This window comes from Miniopterus natalensis, chromosome 9, assembly GCF_054644295.1.
Source record: "Miniopterus natalensis isolate mMinNat1 chromosome 9, mMinNat1.hap1, whole genome shotgun sequence".
NCBI lineage: Eukaryota > Metazoa > Chordata > Mammalia > Chiroptera > Miniopteridae > Miniopterus > Miniopterus natalensis.
The window spans coordinates 122,442-149,051 of record NC_142089.1 but is presented as its reverse complement, the minus strand read 5'-3'; the positions used below and the strand labels follow the sequence as shown (position 1 = coordinate 149,051).

General features: G+C 61.2%; 4 protein-coding genes and 1 long non-coding RNA gene across 7 annotated transcripts; 2 read left to right on the top strand and 3 right to left on the bottom strand.

Moving 5' to 3' along the window:
* ISG15 (ISG15 ubiquitin like modifier) lies at positions 1-773 on the bottom strand. The gene has a single exon (XM_087820265.1). It carries the CDS (start codon positions 640-642, stop codon positions 1-3), a length of 642 nt encoding a protein of 213 aa, XP_087676391.1. The 5' UTR covers positions 643-773.
* A 3,718-nt stretch (positions 774-4,491) lies between these two features.
* Positions 4,492-5,601, top strand: HES4 (hes family bHLH transcription factor 4). 2 transcript variants are annotated; one of them, XM_087820735.1, is made up of 4 exons: positions 4,492-4,599; positions 4,691-4,786; positions 4,884-4,971; positions 5,050-5,601. In XM_087820735.1, the coding sequence occupies exons 1-4, from the start codon at positions 4,492-4,494 to the stop codon at positions 5,433-5,435; spliced, it is 678 nt and encodes a 225-aa protein (XP_087676861.1). In that variant the 3' UTR covers positions 5,436-5,601. The 2 variants fall into 2 exon arrangements, with proteins under 2 accessions (XP_087676861.1, XP_087676862.1); XM_087820736.1 differs by lacking the exon at positions 4,691-4,786.
* Positions 5,602-7,696: 2,095 nt separating this feature from the next.
* Positions 7,697-10,906, bottom strand: LOC107544129 (uncharacterized). The gene is made up of 3 exons (XR_001603871.2): positions 10,868-10,906; positions 9,911-9,952; positions 7,697-7,712 (listed from the first exon to the last, which is right to left on the bottom strand). It is a non-coding gene; the product is annotated as an uncharacterized LOC107544129 (long non-coding RNA).
* A 3,948-nt stretch (positions 10,907-14,854) lies between these two features.
* Positions 14,855-17,950, top strand: PERM1 (PPARGC1 and ESRR induced regulator, muscle 1). The gene is made up of 3 exons (XM_016221902.2): positions 14,855-16,882; positions 17,479-17,604; positions 17,859-17,950. The coding sequence occupies exons 1-3, from the start codon at positions 14,893-14,895 to the stop codon at positions 17,948-17,950; spliced, it is 2,208 nt and encodes a 735-aa protein (XP_016077388.2). The 5' UTR covers positions 14,855-14,892.
* Positions 17,951-19,416: 1,466 nt separating this feature from the next.
* PLEKHN1 (pleckstrin homology domain containing N1) lies at positions 19,417-26,001 on the bottom strand. 2 transcript variants are annotated; one of them, XM_016221904.2, is made up of 16 exons: positions 25,919-26,001; positions 25,728-25,827; positions 23,193-23,339; positions 23,030-23,110; positions 22,842-22,914; positions 22,433-22,560; positions 22,232-22,363; positions 22,039-22,119; positions 21,397-21,472; positions 21,157-21,305; positions 20,887-21,036; positions 20,577-20,717; positions 20,273-20,413; positions 19,852-20,061; positions 19,617-19,665; positions 19,417-19,532 (listed from the first exon to the last, which is right to left on the bottom strand). In XM_016221904.2, the coding sequence occupies exons 1-16, from the start codon at positions 25,999-26,001 to the stop codon at positions 19,417-19,419; spliced, it is 1,857 nt and encodes a 618-aa protein (XP_016077390.2). The 2 variants fall into 2 exon arrangements, with proteins under 2 accessions (XP_016077390.2, XP_087676860.1); XM_087820734.1 differs by having other exon boundaries at positions 22,232-22,560.
* Between the last annotated feature and the right edge of the window lie 609 nt (positions 26,002-26,610).

Genomic DNA, 26,610 nt, shown 5'->3' with positions numbered 1-26,610 from the left:
CTACCCTCCCCCACGAAGGCGCAGATTCATCTGCACGGTGCAGAGGGGCGTGAGGCCGTACTCCCCCAGCTGGTGGTGGTCCTCCATGGGCCTACCCTGGAAACTCAGCCAGAGCAGGTCGGCCAGCACCTTCTCCTGCTGGCACACCTGCGTCTTGAGCTTGGCCACCTTCTGCGTCAGCCGGACCTCATAGGTTCTGCTGCGGCCCTTGTCGTTCCTCACCAGGATGCTCAGGGGGGCGTCGCACTTCTGAACCACCAGCACAACAGTGCTGCCGGAGCGGAGGCCCTGGTGGACCAGGGGAACCCCGTCCTGCAGCACGGTGTTGTTCGACTGGTTGACCAGGTGCTGCTGGAAGGCAGGCACCTGGACCTCCTGGGTAATCAGCTGCTTCAGCTCCGACAGCAGCATGGACTCCCTCAGGGGCACCTGGAACTCCTTGCTCAGCATCTTCACTAGCAGGTACCAGCCCTGTGGAGTCACAAGGAGCTCAGAGTCCCTGGCACCAGTCCTGGGGCCACTACAGGTATGGCACTGGGTCGCAGGGCTAGCTCCTAGGGTCCTAGACACTGCTCCCTCTTCCGAGTCCTCTTCATCCACCAGGAGAGAGACCTCAAGTGCTGGAGACGCACAAGGGGGCATTTCTAGAGGAATGGCCCGCCTCCTACGACCATCACTTGGTCTGCCCTCACTAGCTAAGATGTCCACCAAGGAATTTCAGAATCAGCCACTGGGCAGAACCCGTCTTCCAAGACCCTGACCCTGATATCAGAAGGAGCCCTGTCCCTCCATTACACTTAGGAACCTGGGGAGCTTGAGAGCAGCTCTGCTTGCCTGGCACACAGGGGGAAGAAAAGGGACTGGTGCCCAGCCCACCTGCCCCACCTGTCAACCCGCCTCACCATGGCTGTGAGCTCTGATGCCAGGTCCTCCACAGGCAGTAATGTAGGCAGTGATGGGCTCGCTGCCTCTCAGCTCCAACTCCTTGAGGGTTCTGGTGACTCACCCCTTTAGACTCACCGCTTTTCTGAGCCTGAGCCTCACACGTCAGGGGGTGTGTCTGGGAGCCAGCCTCATCGGCTGCCCAATTCAGCTTCAGTTTCTGTTTCTGTTTCCCAGGGGCTAACCTGGGAGCCAGAGGCAGAAACAAAACCGAATGGCTTTCCACCCACCTAGAGAGGCCAGGGACACAGGGCACCACTCCCCGCCCCAGGAGTGTGCATCCCAAAATCCCAGAAGTGATCAGCACTTCAGGTCCGTTACAAGGTACCCAGAAGTCATAATAACATGAAGTAATGACAAGAAAGTTTCAGTTTCAGTTTCCATTTACCAACTTGTAACGTCAGTGAGCTTGGAAAATCTTGTCACAGTTAATTCAGAAATAACATAAAATAGTGACAATCCCAACTACCCAGAGAGGGTCACCATTGGTCTAGTACAATATTTGTTCAGATATTTTTTTAAATAAAAGAGATGTACCTTTTATTTTCTACAAAAATGAACTCGACATTATTGAGAAAATGAAAAGACTACCCACCAAAATGGGAGAAAATATTTGCAAATCATATGTCAGATAAGGGTCTAATATCCATAATATATAAAGAAGTCTTACAGCTCAACAAAAAAAATAACTCAATTAAAAATTGGTCAAAGGAATTGAACAGGCTTTTCTCCATAGAAAATACATAAGTGGCCAACAACCTCATGAAAAGATGCTCGGCATCATTGGGCATTAGGGAAATGCAAATTAAAACCACAATGAGAGCCCTGGCTGGTTTGACTCAGTGGTTAGAGAGTCGGCCTGTGGACTAAAGAGTCCCGGGTTCGATTCCAGCCAAGGGCACGGACCTTGGTTGCAGGTTCAATCCCTGCCTCCGGTCAGGGCGCATGCAGGAGGCAACCAATCGATGTGTCTCTCTCACATCAATATCTCTCTCTCTCTCCCTCTCCCACTCTCTCTGAAAGCAATTAAAAGATATCCTCTGGTGACGGTTATAAAAACAAACCAACCACACGGAGATGTGGCACCCAGTAGCCTGACTGTAATCATAGTCATCGCAAGAAAACAAGTGTTAGTGAGGACGCAGAGAAAGTGGGGCCTTCATACACTGCCGTGGAGAATGTGCAGTCGTGCAGAGCTTCTGTCAGCGAGATCTCGGGAGGCTCTGAGTGGCGGCTGTTCTGTGCTGCAGCTGTAATTTTGATGTGGTTGTGGGAGGCGGCGGGTGCCACGTTCACCTACGCCACCATCTTGCTGTCTCAGAATGGGACAGTTTTTACTGTGACATTTTGGGCCTCTTTGTCACACGGCAGTAGTAACTGGATAGCTGGGATGCAGGAAGCTCTGGGCCCAGAGAGTGGCCTCTCCCTCCCACTGCCCCACCCTCCCTGTGTTCACTCCTTTCTCCTCCAGCATTTACAGAGGCTCAGTGGCTTTGAGACCTGGCTTTCCATCTGATGAGGGGCTTTTTTGGGAGCCATCAAAGGCCAGCTGTCCTTGGGGGGGGGGTCAGGGCACAGGGCCACGTAGGTCAGTGTCCAGCTGTGTCCAACTGGCTGTGGGGCCTGCTGGGTTCCCTCCCTGCACCTCCCTCGCCTGCCCTCACCAGATACTGTGACTTTGAACTAATCCAGTGCTCCCACATTTGGCTCCTGCCACACCCCAGCTCCAGCTCCCCCCCAGACTGGAATGGCCCACTCTTGTCTCAGGCCTTTCTTACACCTCCCTCCCTCCCTCCTTCCCAGCCTCTTCTGATACAGCCAAAGGGGGCCTCCTCCTTGCAGACCTCCCCCTGCCTCCCCTGAGGACCGAGCCCCAACCCCCTGCGTCTTCCCAGGGCCCCTGTCAATCCACGCGCGCCTCCGGGGCGTGGGCGGCCCCGCCGCGGGGAGTGGCAGCTGGGCCTTGAGGCCGTCGGGGGGCGCGCGTAGGGGATCCGAGCGGCCTCCCGCGCACCCTGCGCCCCAGGCGGACCTCAGAAGGGCCGGTTTAGCGCCAGGATCCCGGAGGGGTTCCGGGTGAGACTCGGGGCTTGGCCTTGCCCTAGGGCCAGACTAGGCCCCTGGGGAGGGGCGTGGCAGGCCAGCCGGGACGCCGCCCCTCGGGACCCCAGCAGCCCGGGGGGCCCTGCAGAGCTGCCCGTCGCCCGCTCGCGTCAGAAAGTCCCTCGAGGTCCCCCCGCCCCCTGGGCCCCCCCCGGGTCGCGCAGGGCCAGCGCTCCCGCGGGCCTCGCCCGGCCGCCTTCCTCCCCAAGGCCCCGGACCCCCCGGCGGAAAGAGGGCCCCCCAGCAACCCACCCACTTCTGTCTGTCTGTCTTACAGGGGAGTGATTATTCTGTCTGTCTGTCGTGCCTCCCAGGCGGGATTCGGCGCCCCCGAGAGGCTTCCACAGCCCCAAGGGCAGGCGGCCGTGGGCTGGAGACCCCGAGGACTCAAGACTGCAGCACCCCCCCAATTCATAATGAAAACATCCGCCCCCGACAGGCGGCGCCGCGTGCTTCCCGCGAGGCCGCCTGGAAATGACATCTTCGCCGCTGTCCCTCTTTGCCGAGCGCTCCCTTTGCGGGCGCGGACCGCGCTGTCGCGTGGCCTGGGGCGTGGCGTCACGGTGTCACCCCGCCTGGCTCGGCCTGTCCTTCACCCCGAGCCGTCATTCTGATTATCTGATGGCGTGCGAGCCCAACCTGTGCGGTGTTCGCATCCTGTCGGTGACGTCACGTGCCTGGCGGGTGACGTCACTCCTGCCCCTGATCACCCTCGTTGGTCCTATGCCACCATTCAGTTGCGCTGTGATGCCACCCGACTGCCTTACGACCCTGGGAGCCGAGCTCGCTCCTGCCCGGTGGCTGTCGCTCCCCGTCCGCCCCGTCGAGGTCCTTCGTGGGTGCTGCCGGTGGCGGCGCCCCGCAGGCCGAGCGCGCGGCAGGCCCGGTCCCGAGGCGGCGCAGAGGCTCTGGGCGGGGCCCCCAAGGAGGCGTGCTGGCCGAGGCGCCCCACTTCGCGGGCTCGGTTCCCCGACATTTCCTTTCAGGTTTCCCGCGGGGGGAGGGCGAGCTCGCGACTCCGCCCAGCCCGGGGCCGCGGCGAGGCCACGCGGAGAGGCCGCCCCTGGCGCGCGGCTCGGAACGCGGGGGAGGCGGCGCGGCGCTGCTGGCGCCCGGTCCCCGCGGTGCCGGCGCGGGCGCGGGCGCGGGGGGGCGCTCCCGCTCCCCTTTGTCGCCCGCGGGGTTGGCGGGCCCCGAGCCGACGCGTGACTGACAGTTGCCGCGGGCCGCGGCCGGGGGCGGGCGCCCGACGCGGGTGGGGGGACGGAGGAGGCGGCCGCTCATTGGCTGGCGCGAGTGTGGGAAAGAAAGCGGAGCTGGGTTCACACACCCCGCCGCGGCGCTTCTTTAAATAGCCGGAGGCTGGCTACGCGCGCGCGGGCCTGGCGCCTGCCGGAGAGGCACCCGGACGCCGCGCGCCCGGCCCCGGGAGGCGCAGGGCCCGCCATGCCCGCAGACACGCCGGGGAGGCCGAGGGCCTCGCCGCTGGCAGGAGCGCCGGCCAGCGCCAGCCGAGCCCCAGACCAGCCGCGGAGCGCGGCCGAGCACCGCAAGGTGAGCCCGGGAGCCGGAGCCTGGGGCGCTGCCGGACGCGCTGGGAGGCGGGGGCGGGCGCACGCGGGACTCACCCACTCCCGCCCTCCAGTCCTCTAAGCCGGTCATGGAGAAGCGGCGCCGCGCGCGCATCAACGAGAGCCTGGCTCAGCTCAAGACGCTCCTCCTGGACGCCCTCCGGAAAGATGTAAGTCGGGGGCGGGGCGAGACCGCGGGGCCGAGGCGCGCAGCCCGAGTCGGGGCGCTGCTGGACTGCGAGCCGCCCACACCGCCCCTGCCCCCAGAGCTCCCGCCACTCGAAGCTGGAGAAGGCGGACATCCTGGAGATGACCGTGAGGCACCTGCAGAGCTTGCGGCGCGCGCAACTGACAGGTGGGACGCGGCGGCGACGGGGGCGGGGAGGGCGCGGGACCGCCGGCGGCACCGACTCCTGTCCCCTCCGCCCCGCAGCCGCGCTCAGCGCCGACCCCGCCGTCCTGGGCAAGTACCGCGCCGGCTTCAACGAGTGCCTGGCCGAGGTGCACCGCTTCCTGGCCGGCTGCGCCGACGTCCCGGCCGACGTGCGTTCCCGCCTGCTCGGCCACCTGGCGGCCTGCCTGGGCCAGCTGGGGCCCTCGCGCCGCGCCGCCGCACCGTCCCGCGCCGCGGAGGCGCCCACGCCCGAGGTCTGCGTGGGCGGCCAGTCGCCGCCGGCGTTCGACGGCTCCTTCCCCCTGCTGCGCCCCGGGGCCGCCTTCGCGCCGCCGCTCCCGCGGGGCCTGACCGGGGCGCCCCCCGCCGGCCCCCGGCTGGGGCCGCAGGGCCGAGGGGCGCCCTGGAGGCCGTGGCTGCGCTGAGGCCGCGCCGTTCTAGGGCCGCGGCCTTTGCTGAGACTGTACCAGCAAATATTTATTTCAGAGGCCGCAGCCGGAGTCCCGGGTGTGTCTGTCTTCTCTGCGAAGAGTCTCGACTCGGGGCGCTTGCGGCAGAGGCCGTCGGCTGAGCTGGCGCCGCGGCCGCGGGGCTCCGGGTGCGCTCCGCCCGGCCCGGCCCGGCCCGGCCCCTGCCCCGCCCCGGCCCCGCCCCTGCCCGGCCCGGCCCCGCCCCTGCTCGGCCCCGGCCCCGGCCCGCCCCCGGTCCCTCCCTCCCGGCCCGCGCGCCCCCGCGTGGTTCCGCCCGGGCATTGCCCTTGCCCGCACCTGCGCAGGAGCCATCGACCCGCCTTGGAGTGGGGGTGTGAGGTCCCTCCGGAGGCTCAGGCTGGAAGGCCTCAGTAGTCACCACGATTTCCAGAATGCACCCCAGTGTTGGCAAGCCTTAGTCGAGCATCACTGGACACTATTTTTTAAGGCACCTTTCCCTGCTCCCACTCCTGGGGAGCCTGGAAGGTGGAGACGTGTATTTTCACACTGTCGTCCGGGCTGCTGAGCTGTGCTCAGGGGTGTCCGCGTCCTAAAGCTTCACTTCTGGCCTGGTGCACATCCTGCTTTGTTCTCAGGGTCCTACACCAACTGTCTGCCCCTCCACTATGAACTGAGCCTCCCCCAGGCCAGTGTCTCCCCAGGAAAGGGAGGCATCAGAGTCCCTGGGGTAGGGAACTGGAGTGAGGTTGCACAGGGCACTTAGTCTGGGGCTCGGGGTGCTCTCCCACCAGAGTCCGGTTCTGCTGTGCTCCTGACCTTGCCCTGGGAGGGGAGGGCCCTTCCTGCCCTAGTGGGAAAGGACTGGGGGTTCATCCTGCCCAAGCCTCTGTCCTGAGCACCTGCTATGTGTCAGCCTTGTAATACTAGGCTGCAATACTAGCCAGCGTTGGACATTGGCCTGGGAGTCTGATGGGGACTGTGCTCCAGGTGCGATGAGGGGGTGGTCCAAGTTACACCAGCCGAGACTGGGGTGTATCATTTTGAGCCCGCCTGAGGCTGAGCCAAGATCCATATCCCAGCCGCAGTTCAGACAGTTGCCTGCCTGCCTGCTGCCTGCCTGCCTGCCTGGCCAGCACCCATCAAGGGGGAAGAGGGTGAGTCACTGCCTGAGCCTGGTCTGCCCCTCCTTCAAGGCTCCCACGTCTGTGCCCCTGGGCCCTCCTGGACCGAGCCATGCTCACCTGGCAGGGATCTCCAAGTCCTCATCTGCTCTGTGGCTGCCTTGCGCTTGTATCTCTGAGCAGCAGGGCCTGGGTTGGTGGTTCCAGCAGTGTGGGCCGGGCACTGCACCCTTGGACACATACACTCAGTGGCCCTGGTCCTGGGAAGGAGGAGCTGTTGCTCCTGGGAGGCCCTCCTGAGCAGGAGGGTGACAGAGGCTCTCTACTGGGGGAGCTGAAAGCTTGGTTAGGGGAGGGGAGCTCAGGGAGGGCCTCAGTATAGAAGGGAGGGGAAGGCCTGGGGGTACGGGATGTGGAACCTTGGGTGGGCAAGGGAATAGTCAGGGCCTGCTCAGAGCTGGGCCCACACTTGGAACCACTCAACCCACACTGACTTAACCAATTAATTTGAATGAAAGCTAGAGCCAGGAGGCTTGGGGAGGGGCGTTGTCCTTGGTTAGGTTAGGGAGGTCTGAGAGGCGCAGCGCACCGAAGCTGGTCTGCCCCGAGCCTAGTGAGGGCTCTGAGCACAGGGCCGCACCAGAGGGGCTGTCTTGGGACCTCCCCAAGCTGCCCTTTCAGCAGCTGAAGGCAGGTGGCTCTCTTTGTCTCCAGCTGTAGAAGGATGCACACCCCTCCCCACATCAGCCTGGACATCTGCCCAGGCCTGTGGCGTGTTAGGGCCCATTCTGGTGGTGGGAGCTGGGGCCCAAACCATGGAGTGCTGTCCCCACTGGGATCTCTTCCTCCTTCCCCTCCCCCCTTCTGCCCCTACCCCTGCCTCTGATGGGCTCTGGGTCACTCCCTGGTCCCCTCACCCCTCACCCCAGCTACTTTTATCTTGGCTTTCGTCTTGCAGACACTTCCTGCTAAGTAGTGGTGACTACTTTCTCCAGGCCAGGCCAGGCGTGTGCAGGGGGTGGAGAGGGACCAGGACTTCCTGGGGGGAGGAGCGGGCAGGAGGGGGGTGGTGAGGGGTGCTCCTCTTGGTCACTTCCCCTCAGTGGCAGGCAGCCTCCTGTTCATCTTTGGCCTCCTTCCAGCCCAGTTCCTGCGAGGACCAAGGGTCAATAAATATTTGCTGAGTTAATGTGCACCGTCAGACAGTCTGCCTGCCTCTGGGTGTCAGAGCCCTGTCTGTTTGGGTCAGTCTGTTTGCCTATGTCTGCCTGTGGGGCCAGGGTTTGGGGACCGGACAATGACAGCAAATCATAGGTGTGAAGTCTGGAGAAGGAATCAGCCCAGGAAACTCCAGGAACTTCGCAGTGGGGGAGGTTTGGGGCAGCTCCCCACCAAAGCTCCTGTAGTTGCCTGATTCTCTCCAGGAACCCGAATCCCCCCCCAGCTGTGCCAGGCTGCTCTATCTCTGCTCCCTGGAGCCCTGGGGGCTACACCCCTTCTGGGAAGCCCCCGTGGGCAAGGGAAGACACCCTGGGCTCCCTGAGCCCCCAGTGACCCTTCTGGTATTCCGCCAGCGAGTGTTCCAATGCAGAGGCTCCCGCGGAAGTGACGGGCTGTCTCTTCAAGGTTAGGTTGCAAGTGCTGCCTGCTCTCTGTCTGTCTGTCTGTCTGTCTGACATTGTTCACTCTGGGGAGACCAGCTGTGCTTTGCTATGGAGAGGCCTGCAGAGAGTGGACTTGAGACCTGCTGTCACAGCCATGACAGTGAGCTTAGCAGCAGATCCTCTGACACCATCCGGCCTTCACATGAGCCCCAGCCATGGCCCATACTGTCAGGGCAGCCTCCTGGGGGACCCTGAGCCAGAACCGCCTGCCTGGGAGCAGCACTCGCATTCCTGGCCCCCAGACTCTGTATGAGACAATGAACACTGGTTGTTCCAAGCTCTAAATTTTAGGTAAACTTGTGATGCAGCAATAAATAACAAGACATTTTATGTAAAGTTTAAGATAAATATAAGTTACAATAGCAATAAACACATATTCCCCCCGGCCCCCCAGGGGTCACCACTGCTAGCCCTCACGAGGGTGGGATTGTGGAGGAGGTTAGGTGAGGACTGGAGTGGGGGTGGGGATGGACCCAGAAACAGGCCTGCAGCTGAGGTGGTGAGCAGAGGGGCTTGGCCCGGCTTTGATTTGGAAGCAGTTTCCAGCGAGACCCGATGGTGGGTGCAGCCCCTGCCATGTGGGTGCTGACCAGCCACAGCTCAAGCCTACCCCTGTGGTATCCAGGCAGGGCTGGAGGTATTACTGAGGCAAGACCTGATGGGGCACTGGGATTGGAGCAGGGGTTGAGGGTGCACAAGCCCCTGGCTTCAAACAGGGACAGGTGTGGGGGACTCATGCTGAGACCCCCAGCATCCACTGCCCTGGGCGACTTGGCCACAGCTGCCCTGCCAGCCACAGCACGGACACCAACATGCCTGGGCCACGATGACCCTTTCTGCAGCCTGGTTACCAAAAAGCCCCTGGCTGTTGCTGCCTCAAGGATGTCACCTCCTGGTGCCCCTCTGACCCGGACACCTACCTGGTCAACTGGCGGCTTTGGGCTCGCCTCCTAGATCCCTACTGTGAGTGAGGGTCCTGATATCTGTGGGGGGTGCTGACTCAGCAGAGTAGATTGGTACCAGAAGCCTGAAGCCCTGTGCTTGGCCCTCATCACCCCTGGACCTCACAGTAAGGGAGGTGCTCGTACCTGAGCCAGGAGTGGCTTTCCACCTCCTGCCCTCCCATCCTGATCCTGGCGGCAGGGAAGGGCTTCCCCAGCTCTACCCCTCTCCTCCCCACGGCTCCCCCAGCACCCGTTGCCTTGTCCCAGTACAGTGAGGGGAAGGGCCCAGCAGCGCCAGGTGTGGGGAGGTGCCGTTGTCCTCTCCTGGATTCCACATTCACCTCCCAGCTTCTGCGCTAACCACAGTCCGGGCCACACATCCCCGCCCAGAGGGCCAGGGGCTGGCTGTCTCCAGCCTGAGCACCCCCAACTCCTGACCCTCTTACTGTCTTTCAAGGCCCCAGGCCCTTCAGGGCTCTTCCTTCCAACCCAGGTCAGGCAAGTGTTTCAACAAAAGGACCAGGAATGACTGGACATCCACGTACAAATAAAATAACCTGGAACCAGGCCTCACACCATATGCACAGATGAACTCGAAACAGATCAAATGCAAAACCCCAAACTATAAAACTTTCTGGAGAAGACTGAACATTTTTGTGACCTTGGTTAGACAAAGATTTCCTAGATACAGCACAAAACACACACACCAGTCCATGAAAGATAAAATTTTAACTTCTCACCTTCAAGAGACTGTTAAGGAAACGGAAAGATGAGCCGTACACCTGCAGAAAATGTTTGCAAATCACACGTCTGATGACTCTTCAAAGATCTGTCAAGACTCAGCAATAAGAAAAGAACAAACCCAATTAAGAAAATAGGCAAAAGGCCCGGACGGGCGTGGCTCAGTGGTTGAGCATCGGCCTGGGATCCAGGCGATTGGAGTTCGATTCCCGGTCAGGGCACGTGCCCAGGTTGAGGGCTCGATCAATGACTCATCATTGATGTTTCTATCTCTCTCTCTCCCCCTTCTTTCCTCTCTCTGAAATCAATAAATATATATTTTTTAAAAAAGAAAATAGGCAAAGGATTTCATCAGTCATTGCACAGAAGGTAACGGGTAGCAAAGGAAACACATGGAAAGGTGCTCAGCATCATAGGTCGCTAAGGAAATTCAGGTTGAAGCCACAGTGAGCCACCACTGTACATGTACTCGAATGGCTGCTGTTAAGAAGACTGGCCACGCCTAGTGTTGGTGAGGATGGGCCTCACACACTGTCGGTGGGAGTGAAAATTTAACCATATTTGAAGATGGTTTGGCAGTTTCTTAGAAAGTTAAAAGTATTCCTGTCCTGTGACCCAACCACCCCACCCTAAGTATTTACACAAGAGAAATGGAAGCACAAGTCCACACGAAGATCCGAACTCAAAGGTTCCCAGCAGCTTTATATAGAATAGGCCCAAACCGGAGGTAACCCAGAGGCCCATCAGCGGGTGAATGGGCAAACCAGCTGCGTATCCAACAGAGGAACGCTCCTCATTAGTTTTTAAAAAAAGAACTATTGATGTACACAACGGTGCATGAATCTCAAAATGATCATGCTGAGTGACAGACACCAGACGCACTGCCCTCTTGTCCTGTGCAAGTGGGGACAAACTGTATGGTCCATTTGTATAAAATCCTAAGCAGTGCCACTTACCTACCGTGTCATGAGCTCTGATTGGCTACGTTGGGAGCAGCAGAGGGAGGCATTTCCAAAGGCCCAGGAACCTTTAGGGGTGATGGGCACGTTCGCTCTCTGGGTTACGGTGATGGCCTCCTGAGTCTATAGCTGCCAAAACGTAGTGAATTTTACACCTTCAATATGTGCAGTTTGTCATGTGTACATTATACCTCATTAAAACTATTTAAAGATTTAAAGTAAAAAGCCCGTAATCTGTGGAAAGCATTTAAGACTGCCTGGCATGTGATAGCTGCTCGTGGAAAGGTGGCTCCGTTTTTGAGTGTTTATTGTCTCAAGGTCCAGGGCTCAAAGGGCCTTCAAAAAAGGCGGCCTCGCCCTCCAGGAACTGTCCAGGGGGCTGGGCTCTGTTGGCTTCCAGGGGTCCTGCTGCCCTCTGGCGGCTCTCCGGGGCACAGCGGGCTGCGCGCCTGGTCGCACCTCTGCTGCCCCCTGCTGGGGCCCCCGTCCGCCTGCCCATCGCCGAATCCTTTCCTCCCACCTAGGCGCTGGTCTCTGCAGGGACTTGACGCCTCCACGAGGCTCTGGGTTAGTATCCCGATGACGTGCTCTAGAGTCCTCCTTGTTTCCTCACCCTACATCAGACACCCCCCACGCCCAGGAGGCCCCTGATTGGGGTGGGAATTAACTCCAGTGACAGCTGGTCTTCAGAGGCCTTCTCGGTCCTTCCATGGCCTCCCTCCCTCGCCCACCGCACTCTCCACAGCCTCAGAGCCAGCCTTCCTGCCTCCCCGTGAGCCTGTATTCTCTTCTTCTAGGGCCACCAGGGCAATTGTCAAAAAGGCCCTGCTGCAAACCCCCAAACTCCCTCCCATCGTGGAAGCCCACGTTTGTCTGGACCAGCAGATCCGCGCACACACGTGAGCCACCAGATCTGAGACAGGCCCTAGGTGTCCACATGGAAACAGAAAGTGCCAGGATCCGCTGCCAATGCCCACATCCTCGGATGGCAATACCAGCTGGGCTGCCGGCCTGACATGAAAGGTGGAGCAGTGAGGCTCTACAAAGCAAGCAAGGCGTCCTCATGACATTGCCAAGACTTCGGGGCAGGCAGGGAGCTCAAGGGAACAGGAAAAGTGATAACCACAAAGGGAACTGTTGATAACTTGGACCATGATAAAATTTGAATTTTATCAATTTAAATTTTGGTTCATCCAAAGACACCCTGAAGAGAGTGAACAAGTGAGACAGACAGGGAGAAGATACCGAAAGTGCAAACATTTGGTAAGAACGCACGTCTTCCATCCAGACGATCAGCTGTGCCCTCTGTAACAACCCTTCATAATCAACTGGCAAATGCAGATAAGTGTTTCCCTGAGCTCTGTGAGCTGCTTCAGCAAATGAATCCAAACCAAGGGGCAGCAGCCATGGAACCTTGGATTTGTGCCAAGTCGGACAGATGTCTTGGGGCCTGGTGTCAAAGGGGGGGCAATCTTGTGGGACAGAGCCCTTAACTTGGGATCCGACGCTCATCCAGGTAGACGGCGTCAGGACTGACTGAAGTTGGTGTCACGGAATTGCTTGGTGTGTGGAACCCCCACGTCTGGACGGGAGTAGAGTGATTTGAGCGTCTAGAAGGAAGCCTCAAGGAGACACAAGAGTGAAGAGGTTCGGAGGGTGACTGCCCCAGGTGAGGACTGCCCAGGAGCACACAGCAGGCCTCACCTTCCCATGTGACATCTGGCAGTGGCCGTGCGATATGCTCGCTCACCATTTGTCCCCTTGGGCTTTTCCTACACACCCGTCACATGGAATAGTTTGCCGAGACTCAAACGCCCATGCTGGGCTCTTTCTTGTGATGCCTCCCACTGTGACCCCCACAGCCCCTGCCCCCGAGTCTTGCCCCTCAGACTTCCACAGGACTTTTGTCCCAGGCTCTCACTTCCTCCTCACCATGTGGTGCTTTTGGGAATGGGCTCATCTTCCTGTGTGTAGACGTCTGCTGTCTAACCCATTACTCCCTCCTTGTGTTCCCAGCAGGGAGGCTGGATGTAACTGTCACAGTGACCTGCCCAGGGAAATGCAACGCAGCCCCAAGGTCCAGGATGGCCCAGGGCACTGTTAACAGCAGAGGCTTTGGCACCCAACTCTGCCACTTACTGGCTGTGTGGCTGGCATAGGTCACTCACCCTCTCTGTGCCTCACCCAACTCAACCATGAAAGAGAGTCCTCCTGGCGCCCCCTCAGGATGGATGGTTTTTGGGAAAGTGCTCAGGGGGTCCTGCCAGGGGCTGCTGCTCTCCTGCCCGTCTCTTGGTGACTGGTTCACCCTGGGGCTTGGCAGCACCAGATGCCCTTTCCTGGCACCGCCCCCATCTTGGGTCCCATTGCCAAGAGCCTAGATGGGGAAATGCTGGAGGAAGTGACCCACTTTTCTCCCCTGACCCCTCCCATGCTCTCCAGAGACCAAGGGGCCATGCCCATTTGAGGTGCCCTCCCCTGAGAAGCTTCAACACCCTCATGTGTCCCTCAAGCCCCCAGCAGGGTAGGCAGTGCTGCCAGGGGAGGGGCTAGCAAGCCCTTTGAGTCCAGCCCTGGAAGGTGCAAGCCTTGTCCCCAGGTCTGCAGTGGACCACCTCCAAAGGACCTTGAGGAACATTTTGGAATCCATCATTTTCCAACCTGTCCCTCTAACTCCCTCCACTCCCTACAGGTGTCAGGGTAAAGCCCTAAGACCCAGAGGGCCTGGGCTGATCTTGGGGGGCTGCTGGCAATGAGGCAATGGGAAGTGGGGGCCTGATCAAGGTCTCACAGCAGTGGGGCCCCTTTAAGAGAAAAGAGCAGCCTTCAGCTAGGAAAAGGGAGGCCACAGTGCTGATTGCTGATCAGCATTCTCTGGCCAGCGTCTGGCCTGACCAGGAAGGTGTCCCTCACATAGCTGGAGGCCCCTCAAATGCCATCTATTTGTGGCCTGGACCCTGATAGCTGGTAGGAGACATGTGACCCTGGGACGGGTATTTTTGGCCATGGGGGTGGGGCCTGCTTGGCGAGCCCAGCACCATGCTGCTCTTGGACAGGGAGCTTAGACGCCCAGCGCTGCTGCCCCCCTGACTGTGGGGTCCCAGGTACGACACCAGCAGCCCCTCATTCCTGCCCTGAGGGGTCCCAGAGGTGGATAGCCGCTGCAGGGGCCTTCGCTAGAGCTAGAGAGGAGGGCAAGGTTCAATGGGTCAGGAAGCCACAGTGCCCTGGGGTCAAGGCATCTCCATCTCAGGATGGACTGGCTGGAGCTGGCAAAGGGCAGCCCCTCGCAGGCGGTCAAGAGGCTAGAGGCTCTCCAGCTAGGGTCGCCTTGGGTCCCAGGGAGCGACCTTTGCAGCTGGGCATATCTGGGTCAGGGGCACAGACCCTGAGGATGACCTAGGGAATCACTGGGAGTCAGCAGGCTCATTTCTGTTCTGTGACTTCCTCGCTAGGTTCTCCCTGATGACCAATTCGTGTTCTGGCCAACACCAGTGTGACCGTGGTGAGCTTCGAGGAAGCACAGCAGCCTGTCCCAGCCAAGGCTAGTGGAAGGTCATTGCCAAAGGCTGGTCACCTGCAGGACACTGTGGCCCCACCCCCATGGCCAGCTGCCACCTGGGGCATGCTGGGACAGGCCTGGACTTACCATCACGGGGTTGGCCTGTCCGGAGAAAAGTTGGAGATGTGACGGAAAGCCACTTCTGGGATTGAAAATCCAAACACGAGGATCCCATTTCTTAGTGCGCTTCACCAATTTAGAGCTGTATTTGGTGGAAGGAACGTGACCGCATGTCATAAAGTTGCCGTTTGGGGTCAGTTTGGAAACAGGGACAGTAGGGCTGTGGGTATTGTGACTTGGAGGAGCAGCCGGCTTCCCCCTGCATCCTGCTTGGCTTTTTCGTTCAGATGCTGGCCCAGCCTCAAGCCAGGACGGCGGAGGGGGCGCCCGGCAGGCAGGCAGGTGGCGGCAGTGTGTGAAGACCCTGAGCTCTGCTGCTCACGTGCCCTGCTGACCCGAGATGGAGAACTTCCAGTACAGCGTCCAGCTGAGTGACCAGGACTGGGCTGAGTTCTCAGCCGTGGCGGAGGAGTGTGGGCTCCTGCAGGCCGGCCTGGCCTCTGGAGATGAGCTTCTGTCCAGTGACATTGACCAAGGGGACAGCAGTGGCAGCAGTCCCCCCGGGCCCCAGCCCCTTCTCAGGGGGAGTGGCTGGCCTGGCTTTGAGGAGGTGGACCAGGAGGCCACGAAGCAGCTGGTCAGCCGGTCTTGGCAAGAGCCCGTCCTGGCCCTGGGGGCCGATCAGCAGATGCCCAGCTCATCAGCACAGTCAGGAGCCCGGCCGGCCCTTGGCTCTGGCGCCGCCTCTCCCGACCAGAGCACGTCCCTCCAAGGGCCAGTATCTTCCAGAGACGAGATGCAGAGGCTTCTGCAGGGGCCAGCCCCCCGGGACCCTGCCCCTTGTCCCTCTGGTGAGCCTCCACCGAGTCCCGAGTCCCCAGGCCGCAGCTCTCTGCCCCAGAGACCCCCCAGCAGCCCCGGAGCCCTGCCCCGAAGCCCCAGCCGAAAGAAGAGGCGCTCTGCTGGTTCCAAGGGGAGTGGGCGCTCAGGCGCCGCAGGCTCTGCTCCCACCCGGCTGGGCTCCCCGCTGCTCACTGAGGCCAGGTCTGAGGAGGGTCTTGGCCTGGCTGGGTCCGGGAGGAAGGGTCTCTCAGCGGGGACGGCTGAGCAGACGGCAGAGCGGACAGCCGAGCGGACGACAGGAGCCGGGCAGGACAGCCTGGGCCCCGAGTCTTCTGGAGCCCTTGAGCAGGTGGCCCGGCCAGGGCCAGGACTGGATCTGCCTACACTTGTCCCTACTACTGAGCAAAGTACAGACCTTCTCAGAATGACCCCCAGAGCTGAGCTACATGCTGTGTCCACACCTGCCCAGGAACCTTGTCCAGATTTCTCAGCAGCTAAGTCAGACACTGCTCTGTCTACACCCGCCTCCAAGCTTTGTCCCGATCCCACTCTGTCTATACCCGCCTGCAAGCCTAGGCTGGATGTGGACCTGCCCCTGTTGGACCCAGAGGTCAAGCCAGAGGGGGACTCATCTGTACCTGTCTCAGAGGCGCAGTCCGATGTGGATGTATCTACACCTGCCCCCATTCCCCAGGCTGGGCAAGACACAATGGAGACCGAGGTTGCCCCACTGGCCAAGTTGGATTTGAGCTCTGTTGTGTCTTCAGGGGGGCACCGAGAGGAGCCCAAAGAGGAGACCTCAGCAGGTGCCCCCGGACACCCCTCTGGGGAGCCCCCCCCAGGTCCCGTCCAAGCACCCAGGAAGAAGAAAGTGCGGTTCTCTATGGCTGTGCCCAGCCCCAAGGAGCCAGGGTCAGAAGAGGCCTTGCGCCCGCTCTCACCAGCCACAGCCTGGCCCTCAGCCCCCAGGACAGCAGCGGGGGGCCGCGGGGGGCCTGGAGCTTGGGACGCAGTGGCAGTTGGGCCCCGGCTTCCCCAGCCTCGGATCCTGAAGCACCTGCCCCCTCCTTCCCCTTATGCCTCTGGGGGACCTGGGTATAGGAGTTGCTTTGCAGTGACCGTCCCAGAGGCCTACGAGTTCTTTTTCTGTGATACTATCGAGGAGGAGAATGAAGGTGCTGAGGAGGAGGCAGAGGCCGGTGAGGGCCAGGCCCAAGTCCAGTGGCCAGAAGTGTGTGAGTTCTTTTTCCGGGACAGCCGAGCCAAGAGGTCTGGGCACGGGGGGGGCCATTCCCCAGCCCCAACCCCCCAAGCCAAGCCTGCCCCAGCCCCTCTGCCTGGAGACCCCAAGCCCATCTCCATCCCCGAGGCCTATGAACACTTCCTTGGGGAGGACAAGTCGGAGGGCGTGCTGGGGCCAGCTGCCCTCCTCCAGCTTCAGGCCACAGAAGCCCCCACGTCAGTGCCCCAGGGTGTGAAGCCTGGCCCTCCACCGGAGCCCAGCCCAACGGCGGCAGAGCAGCTCGACCTGGTGCTCAGGCAAGCAGGTGCGTGTCCCGTGGGTCCCACGGCCTGTCCAGGTCTTGGGAACACGCTGTTCAGGGATGTCAGCCAGGAGGGCCATTGGGGGAGGGGCAGGCCAGAAGCCTGGTAGTGAGCCAGTGGGGAGGCCTCAGGGATGATCTGGGAAGGAGAAGCAGTTCCTGGCCATCCCAGGACACAGTCCAGGTGGGGCAGCCCAGGCCAGGTCATTCAAGGGTTTGGCTGTGCACTGACCGTCACCCTGAGCTCAGTGTGAGCACCCCAGCCTTGAGAACACTGGAGCCTGGCCCCCAGCCTCCAGCAAGGCAGGTGCTGGGGCTGCGGGCACTCAGTGGACTTCCTCTCACATTTCTTCTGGAAGATATTTTAGAAACCAGGGAACAGTGCCCCACAGGCAAGTTGAGCTGATTCAACTGTGCCACACGCTGCCCTGTGTCTTGGGACAGAGGTATCACGGGGAAGATGTGACTCAGAAAGTGTGAACCAGGGCAGACGTATCCCCAGATGTGTCCAGGACATACATGTCCCCAGACAGACATGTCCCGGGACAGACCTGTCTGAGTGGAGCAGCTGGAGCTCAGAATATGCTTTTCTTTCCTAGGGGAGCCGCTGGGTCCCCTCACCTCGTTTACCTTCAGCCAGAATGACATGTGCCTGGTGTTTGTTGCTTTTGCCACCTGGGCTGTGAGAACATCAGATTTGCATACCCCAGACGCCTGGAAAACAGGTTTGGGGGCCCTGGGGGAAGGGGGGCTGGTGCCCAGAAGTCAAATGGAGGGACAGGGGTGTCGCCTCACCTGCTGGGCAGCAGGGATGAGGGGTGCCTGGGGAAGCACAGGTTTCTCCCCTGACCTTGCTCTTCCTGTCGCTGACCTGCCACTCGCCCCACTGGCCTCCTCTCGCCCTTCAAGGGCCAGGCCACGCAGGAGGAAGGTGGTGACCAGGAGTCGGCATTCAGGCAGCCTCTTGCTTCCCTTGCAGTCTTGCTGGCCAACATCGGCACCATCTCTGCCATCCGCTACTTCCGCCGGCAGGTAGAGCGGGGACGCCGCAGCCCCAGTCCCAGCCCCTAGGACCCAGGCTTGGCCTACGAAGACGCAGGACAAGGAAATGGCCACAGGTGCTGAGGACGAGGCACTGCCCTCTGGCCTTGTCCTTTGACCCTTGTGTTCCACGGCAGCATCTAGGAAGGAGCCAGTGTCCTCAGTCCTGGCTTTTTTGGACTCTACCCGAGGCTCTGGCCATAGCCGAAGCCCAGGTTGTGCTCAACGCCTGGGAGGGGAGATTTGGAAAGTTGGGTGGCCTGGGCTGAGCAGGGAGCTGGTTAGGAAGGTGGTCAGATTGGCAAATAAAAACAGTGTGTCCAGTAAAACTGGAATTTCAGAAGGCAATATTTGAGATGTACATATACTAAGAAATTCTTTGTGGTTTCTCTGAAATCAAATTTAAATGGGCATTTTGTCTGGTTATCTAGTTAGAGGGTGAGTGACAGGACGGAGCATTGGAAATCAGAAGGTGTCAGAGCAGCAGCAAGGGCCCCACCTGGAGATCTGGGCTGGAGGCAGGGGCAAGGGGGCTGGGGAGGAGTCCTAGGGACTCTCTGCTCTGTTCTCAGGAACCCCTCCAGAACCCAAGGGCCTGTAGCTACGGTCTCCTTGGGTTCTGCCTGAGACAGTGAGCAGGTACCTAGAGGGGTTGTAGGAAGGCAACCCCAGTGGTCCCTTCAGGGTGGGGTCTGCAGGGCAGAGCCTGGGTCCCCTCCTTGGGGGAGCTCTGGACGAGGTGGGCAGCAGAGTTCCATGGTATCAGGTGGAGGGACGGGACACCTGGGCCTGTCCCAGGGCTGAGAGGAGCCAAAGAGAGGGCAGGAAGGTGGGCAGGGGGTCAGCTAGGTGCTGGAAGGGCATCCAGCCAGAGGCAGCGAGCACAGGCCCCTGGGGCAGCAGGGGCCTCCTGGCAGCCAAGTGAGCACTGGACAGTAAAGGACACATGGACACAGACAAATAAAATCTCCTTCTCTTCGCTCTCAGCTTGTCTCTTGTCCATTTCTCCCAAGCAAGGCCACCCCACTCACAGGCGCCCAGGCAGCCTCCTCCTACCTCTGGCCTTGCTGATCTCTGACCCTCGTGACCTCTGACCTCACGTACTCTGACTCTCGATAACCCAACTTTCTCAGCCCTCTGACCTTCACCCTCACCCCGGCTCTGTTCTCCCACTCCCAGGGGAAGCCCCCATCAAGCCCCTCCCTCACTCTTTCCCTGGGGGCAGACCAAGGTTCGGCCCCTCTGGGCATCGTGCCCTGTTCTGTGGGTGATGTTTAGGGCATCCTCAGGGTGAAGCTGTCCTCCGGGCCCCTCCAGAGCCTAGAAAATTCAGGGTTCTGAAGGCCCCCTTCACCCCCTGGTGTCAGACCCTGACTGGGTATTTGGTGGGTAGTGGTCGGCCGGTGGCCCAACAAAGAAAGACCCAGGCCTTGCTGGAGACCCTCCCACGGTCAACACTGGCAGGTGGTCCTGAGAAGCACCCTGCCTGGGGCCCATCAGATCCACTGGCTGAGGCCCCCCTCAGCCTCCGCTGCTTCACGGGGCCACCGCTGGCGGGAAGGAGACGGAGCCTTGTCCCAGATGTTGTCATAGCTCCGGGGGGGTTCGCCATCTGGTGGGAGGAGCAGAAGTGCATGCGTTTTCAGGAAGCAATACCCAAAGATCCCCCCAGAAAGAGGCAGGGTCTTTCACTCACCTGGGGGAGGCAGCAGGGGGTCGGGCGAAACTTCCCTGGAAGTGGAGACCTGGAGACCCCAAACACAAGTGTGAGAGCCAAGCCTTGAGGAAGGGGGCTTGGAGACCAGCCCATGAACTGCCCCAGCCCCCTGCCCTTGGTGTCCACTGCCCTGGCTCTGTCTGTCGTGCTCCCTCAGATGGTAGGCCTGGGAGGCCCACAGAACCCCTTTCCCAGGGTGGGGGCTGCTACTCACGAGCTGAGGAGAGTCTGGGGGCCGGGGCCCACGGCCCTTGATGGAGCCCCGGTGTCGCTGAGAGGCTCGGGACTGTAGGGCTCCCTTCCTGGAGAGCATGTGGGGGCTGGAGACTCCAGAGCTGGGGTCGGAGATAGGCACAGACACAGGGACGGAGGGGAACGGGCTCGAGGGCGCGGGTCCAAGTGAGCTCTTCATCGCAGTGAGGAACTGCCAGGAAAGTACGGGTGACTCAAGGCCCTAGGCTGAGCGACTCCTGCCCACAAACCCCCCTCGCCTCAGCCTGAGCAGACCTCAGGCTTCCTCTAAACCTCAGGCTGTGGCAGCCGCAGATCCCAGGGGGAGGAGCATAGTCTAGACCTGACTCCAAACAGCAGGCTGCGGGCACGTCCAGCCCTTTCTGTTACCAGGGGGCACTGACCTCATCCAGGCCCCGGACATCTCTGATTTTGTGGTGGGAGGTGGCAGGTGGTGTGTAGGGGTCGGCGTACAGGGGGGAGTGAGGTGTCTCCAGTGAGTGGTCGAAGGCCTCTGGGCCACCCTCCAGGTTCATCCTGGTCAGCTGCAGGCAAGAGGCGGAAGAGACAGGCTTCCTGAAGCTGGACACACCCGAGTCCTCCCTTCTCGAGAGAGAAGGTGGTTCTAGCACCTGAGAGACGGAGGCCAGGGAGGCTGAGGGCAGAGGGAGAGCTGGGCTGGGAGCTGGGCTCAGTGCCTGGGCCCACCTTGGTCAGGTCCAGGTGCAGCGGAGTGGCTGGGCCCGGCCCCTCGCTCCGGGCCTTGCTCCTGGGTGACCGACTGCTGCCACCCCGTCTTAGCTCTGCCTTCTGCCCACTGGTGCTGGTACAGCCAGGGTTGGCCTGGTCCTGGGGGGAAGAGGACCTTCTAGAAGGTTCCCGGGGCCCTCTCCCACACAACCCTCTGCATCCCCTCCCCTGAGGAGCTAGCATCCTGTGAGGGATGGGGTGCCACGAGGACCCAGGCTCCCAACACAAACTCGCCTCATAGCCCCTGCCCATACCCCCAGACACTCACAGATGCAGGCTGGGCAGGGCAACCAGCTGTGGATGGAACTGAGCACTCAGGGAGGGAGTGGCTGGTGCGGGTAGAGGGGGGTGCCAGGTACCCCGAGTCCCAGCTGGTCTGTCCATCTGAGGAGAGTGAGCCTCGGCCACTGCCCAGCACCTGGCAGTGGGTGGGGGGTAGTGAGCCGCATGGCAGGACCCCTCTCCACTGACCCACGGCCAGCCCCACCCTCTGGCCTCCTGTTTTCATCCACCCACCCAGGGCCTGCTGGCCGCTCACCTGGGTGGGCCCCCGCAGCCCCGGGAAGCTCTCAGGGCCGGGTAGCAGGGGGCCTCCCTCCCTGTGGCAGACGGTCTGCAGGCAGAGCAGCCAGTGGCTGTAGTCCTCGTAGCTGGCACACAGCACTCGGATGGTGTTGATGAGGCGGCCTGCACACAGACACCAAGAGGTGTCCCCCAGGCCCACTGAAGGGCGGCCCCCTGGGCTCGTGCCCCCCCCCCAGGCCCAGCTGCAGCCCACCTTCGATCAGGAAGGAGCGGATCTGCTTCTCCTTCTCCTCCAGGTTGAAGCGGACGGCGCTGAGCGGAAGCTCCCCCTGGGGTGGGGCAGCAAGGGAGGGTGGGGCCTTTGTCTGGGGAACCCCTGGGGCTCTGCCTGGGCCCATCTCTCCTCTCACCCTCCAGAGATGGGGACGCCAGGCAGGGCGAGGCAGGGCCAAGGCCAACAGCCCTCAGGGAGCCAGGTGCTCCCCACTGGCCCCAAGGCATCTTCATCATCACCCCTGGCCTCTGGGTGGGGCCTTCATGAACAGACGGATGCTTACGGGGACGGGTCCCCTCCATCACCGCTAAGACCGGGAGGGCATGTTGGGGGGACTGAAGCCCCCATGTGCGTTTCTCAGCAACTGAAAACTATGATCACCCTCAGGTGATGCTGATGGTGACTGAGGACCCTCCAGGAAGATACAGGTGCCCAGGCAGGGCTCCTCTTGCCCACATCAGAGCTGAGATCAGACTGACCAGGGCAGCAGGCTGGGTGGGTGGGGCCAGTATGCTCTGTCCCAACCGGCCCTGAAATACAGGTTCCTCCTGAGCTGCCGCCCCCTCCCACCCCTACGCACAGGGCACCTCCCTGGGGCAGGTCACAGTGGAGAGGACCCACCTTAAAGCACAGCCCGTCAGCTTCCTCAGAGAAAATGGCCAGGGAAGTCGGGTACAGGACTAGGATCCGGTCCCACCGCTCCTGTCAGGTGGTCAACGGGCAGAGAGGGGTCTCCACTGGCATGCAGCAAAGGCCTGGCCCCACCTGCTGCTTCCACCCCCCCCTTACCCCTCACCCCATGTCCCCCACACACCTGTGATGGCAGGTGCTGCAGCTTGACCCTCGAGGCACAGATGGCACTGCCCACCACTTGGCGCCCCCACGCCGTCCGCAGCTGGGTCAGCCTGTGCTGCAGACTCCAGGGGAGCTCATCCTCAGGCGGGTCCTGGGAAAGGGGGGTCAGGGCAGGCAGGCAGGGGGGCTTGGGAAGGGGCGTGGGGTTCCCGGCACTGACCAGTGGGGGTGCCGAGTGGCAGCGCTGCAGCCCTCCCACGAGGGCCATCTGCTTTTCTAGGTGGTAGATCCAGCGGCTTAGCTCGGCCTGGCTGGGGCAGAGCACCAGAAGGGGGGCAGGCAATGGGCCTGTGGGCAGAGGAGCAGGGTGGGCTGGGTTAACAGCCTACAGGAGAGGCCCCTCCCCAGGTCCCCACGCAGACCCCAGGGCTGCAGTTGGGAGGACCCGCTGCACTCCCCCCAGCCAGGCACATGGCCATGTGCCTGTTGGAGGAAAAGTCAGGACCCCTCAATGCACTCAGGGCACTTCCAGTGTCTTTGGGCCCGGCCAAGGCCAAGGTCACTGAGCAGCCCTAGCCCTCTCGCCCTCCCTGGGGCTGGGACTGCTCATGCCTCCCCCACACACACACCTATGATCTGGAAGGCATGCTCCCTGGACCCCTCCATTGGGCAGATGCTCAGCTCCATCAGCGGTAGCAGCCCCTGCCAGAGCACAGTGGGATGGGAGGGCTAGAGGGTCCTTAGGGGCAGTGGCCACCACCTCTCAAGGGGCTTTCTCCTTGGCCCCCTAGCCTTCTCCCTCCGCCCACTTCCTCACCTGGAAAGTGAGTCCCTCAGAACCGTGGGCCTGGAAGTAGAGGTGGGAAGGGAATAGCTCCAGGTAGCAGTCGCTGACATCCTGGGGGGAGCAGGGCCGCCATCTGAGCACTGTGGGACAGGCCCAGGCTGGGCCCCAAGCACCCACCCGGCCTGGTCCCCACCTGGCTGTGCTGGAATCTCAGTTGGACCTTGGCGTAGTGCACAACCTTGCCCAGATTCCTCACGGGCACCCTGCGCCTCCCTTTCTTGAAAACACTCAGGAACGGCTGGTCCAGGTGTTCTCGCTGGCTCTCCAGGCCCGGGAGGTCCTGTGGGGAGTAGAGCTCAGGGGAGGGGGCCTGAGCCCCAGCACTCACACTGACACGCACACACACACACACGCACACACGGCCTCATTGTGAATCATGGACTCTCCCTGTCCAGCACTGGAGACAGTGATGCTTGGATTCAAAGGAGATTCCTAAGCTGTGTACCCTTGTTTTGGTTTCTCAGCCCCCTAAGTCTGGTGGGTCACAGGATTTTGAGTGTCTGAGTGAGGCAATGCTTAAAACCCTCCATATTTCCAATGCTGGCTGGTAAATGTTTAATCTGGTTCTATAAAAGGGGGGGCAGTGACTGATTTATAGTATTTGGCAGTCCCTCTACAGTCCCTTTCAAGCGTCACATCTGTAGGCTGGGAAGAAAGCAGGTGCCCCTGATCCCCTGATGTCACTTAGTGGAGACCAGGCAACAGCCAAGGGGTCCTCTGTGACCTGTCCCCACTCCCTTCTGGTTCCCTCACATCAGGCAGGTGTCCAGCTCAGGGCCTTCGAGTCTGCTGTTCCCTCTGCCTGGGCCAGTCTTCTCACCTCCTTCGAGGAGTGGCTCACTTCATCTCCTCTGTGACACCCCGTCTGGTGCCCTCCAACATCCCAACCTTCCCTGACTCCTCTGCATACCTTAGTGCCAACCACATCTTACTCATAACACCTTTTGCTCGTCATCTGGCCCTGTGTCACGGATGGAAACGCCGTGAGAACAGGGCATTTGTCTGTTTTGCCCACTGCAGTATCATCGGCGCCAGGACAGGTCTGGGATATGTTGGGGGTTCAGTGCCTGCCTGCTGGTGCCCACAGCAGCCAACTCTGGGACACAGAGAGGCCTCCAAAAACAAGGGCTTGAGCATCAGGCTGGGAGTCAGACAAGGCTGGTGCTGGAGGGGTGAGCTGTGGGGGGGCCATGCTCTCTGGGCCCTGGCAGGGCTGCTCCCTGGCTGCTGTGCCCTGGCCAAGCTGAGCTGCCCCTTAGACAAGCCCAGGAATGTGCACAGACAGACGTGCAGCTTCCCGGCCTCCCTGCCTCTGGGTGGGGCCTCCTGCACCCACACCCAGTTCGGGGAATGACACCAGGATGGGACCATGAAAAATAGGCCACGGAGCAGGAAGGGCTGTGAAGCTGGCCCTGTGGCCTAGCTCAGCCTTAGGGTCCAGGGAGGAGTCAGCTCAGAGCCACCACGGGCAGGACCCAGGGAGAGCTGGCTTCTTCTGGGCCCCATCTCCCGAGATACAACATGCGTGGTCGGTCCCCTCTCCAGCCACCACCAGTCCTGGCAAGAGAGGACTGCCACACCTCAAGGGACTCCACCAGGGTCCTGTGATGTGTCCTGGGCCTGGACAGTGGGAGCTGAGGTCTGAGATGTGGCCACACAGAAGGACCCCATTCCTCTGAGGGAGCATGGTTTCTGAAGCCAGTACTTGCCCCCAGAGAGCCCTGGGACCTCAGAGGGCAGGAGAGGGGGCTTCCCAGCCTGAGGGGAACACATTGGGAGGGTGGGCTATGGAAGCCCACACCAGCATGGGGACAGAGGGGTACAGGGTGGAGCCCTGTCCCAAGCCCCTGGCACAGCCCCATGTGTCCCTCCTGCACCCTCTCCTGGAATAAGAACTTGGGGGTCATTGACTTCATATCCTGGGGCCCACGCCAGTTGTCTGGGAAGCTGGGTGTCTTTCCTCCCTCAGCTAACTCTTAGCCCCGCAGGAGCTGGGCAGGGGGAGGGGGCGGTTTTCAGCTCAGCTGTGCTTGGTGGCCAGTCCTTGCCTGCTGCCTTGGGGGAGCACGGGGTGTTGCCATGGGAGGAGGCAGTGGTGAATGCTGGCAGACACCTTGGAAGAAACTGACCTGGAACAGGCGGGAGGCTGGCTCACTGTTCACCCAAGCCCCTTACTCAGAGTAAAGACGGGGTAGGGCTGGGACTCCCATCCACACCAGGAACACAGTATCCAAGCCCACACCACACGCAACTCAGATACGTGTGCTCGGCCCGACCGGAATGTGTCTGGACATGCTGCCCAGTCCTGGGCCAGGCTTGCGTCCTGGCCACAGTGCCCCCTCTGAGGCCGCGGACTCCGGAGGCCCCACCCGCCGCCCGCCGGTGCTCGCTCACCCACTGACTCAGAGTTGGTCCCAGTTTCGCTCTCAGCTCAGACTTTCGGCTGGATGAGCTTCTAGGGCGGGGTTGTTCCTACTTCCTCACCTGGTTCTGGATCTGACGCGCCCCCCACTCCGCCACCGCCCCTGCCCCTGGGTTAACCTAGGAGACCCTGAGCTGAGCAGGTGCGGAGCGGCACAGGCGGCCGCAGGGCCGCCCACGGCAGACCACCGCCACCGCACCCTTGGGAGGCAGGCACCCGAGCTGGGACACGCCCACTGCGGCTCACCGTCCCGGGGATGTAGTAGAAGATCTTGTCGGCAGTGGTGTCCCCGTCAGGACTGGCCTCGCTGCCAAAAAGGCCAGCTAGTTTCCTGGTGCCGTCCTCTCTGGGTACAAAGGAAGGGGGCTCACAGCCTGGCCCCTGATCGGCAGAGGGCAACCCTGTGACCCAGCACCGAGGCCGCACCTGCCCCTCACCTAGTTCCCTTCAGCGAGGGCTTTCTCGAGAAGGAGGCCCGGAGCCTCCTGGAAGCCTGGGGGACGCAGTGGTTGTTCCCCATGGGTGGTGGTGGCGGCCGGCCCCAGCAAGCAGGTCCACAGGTCTGGGCTCCTTGGTCCTGAACCTCCTGCCCCCACCTCCTGGGGGGCGGGGCTGTGCGAGGGTTTGCCCTGTACCCAAGCGCTGGGCGAGGGCGGAGCCTCTCGGGGAGGGACCAGCCCCTACCTGTGCAGCCTTTCAGGCCTCTGTCCTGGGTCCTCCACACAAGCAGGCCAGCCTGTGGGGTATGCGGCAGGTCCCCCAGCCCAGCCAAGAGCCCCCATCTCAGCCTCCAGTCTGTACAGGAGGGGCCTCAAAGGCCTGGCCCGAGTGTGTGGCCTGCCTGAAGTTAGGCTGGGGTGTCGCTAGAGCTCCGTGAGTCCAGGGACCCCCTATGAGGCACCTCATGTGAGCAAACATCCTGTTTCCACCTCAATGCCAATCTGAGTCACCAGTGACTATAAGGGGGTGTGTGCTCCCTCTGGAAGCAGGAGTTTGCAGCATGGGGGCAGGGGAAGCCGGGACACTCCCCCAGCCTCCTCTCTTGCCTTGGCTCATTTCTCACTCTGGGCCAAGGTCAGGGTCCCACAGGCTCAACCAGAATCCAGGAAGGAGGCCACAACCCTCCCAG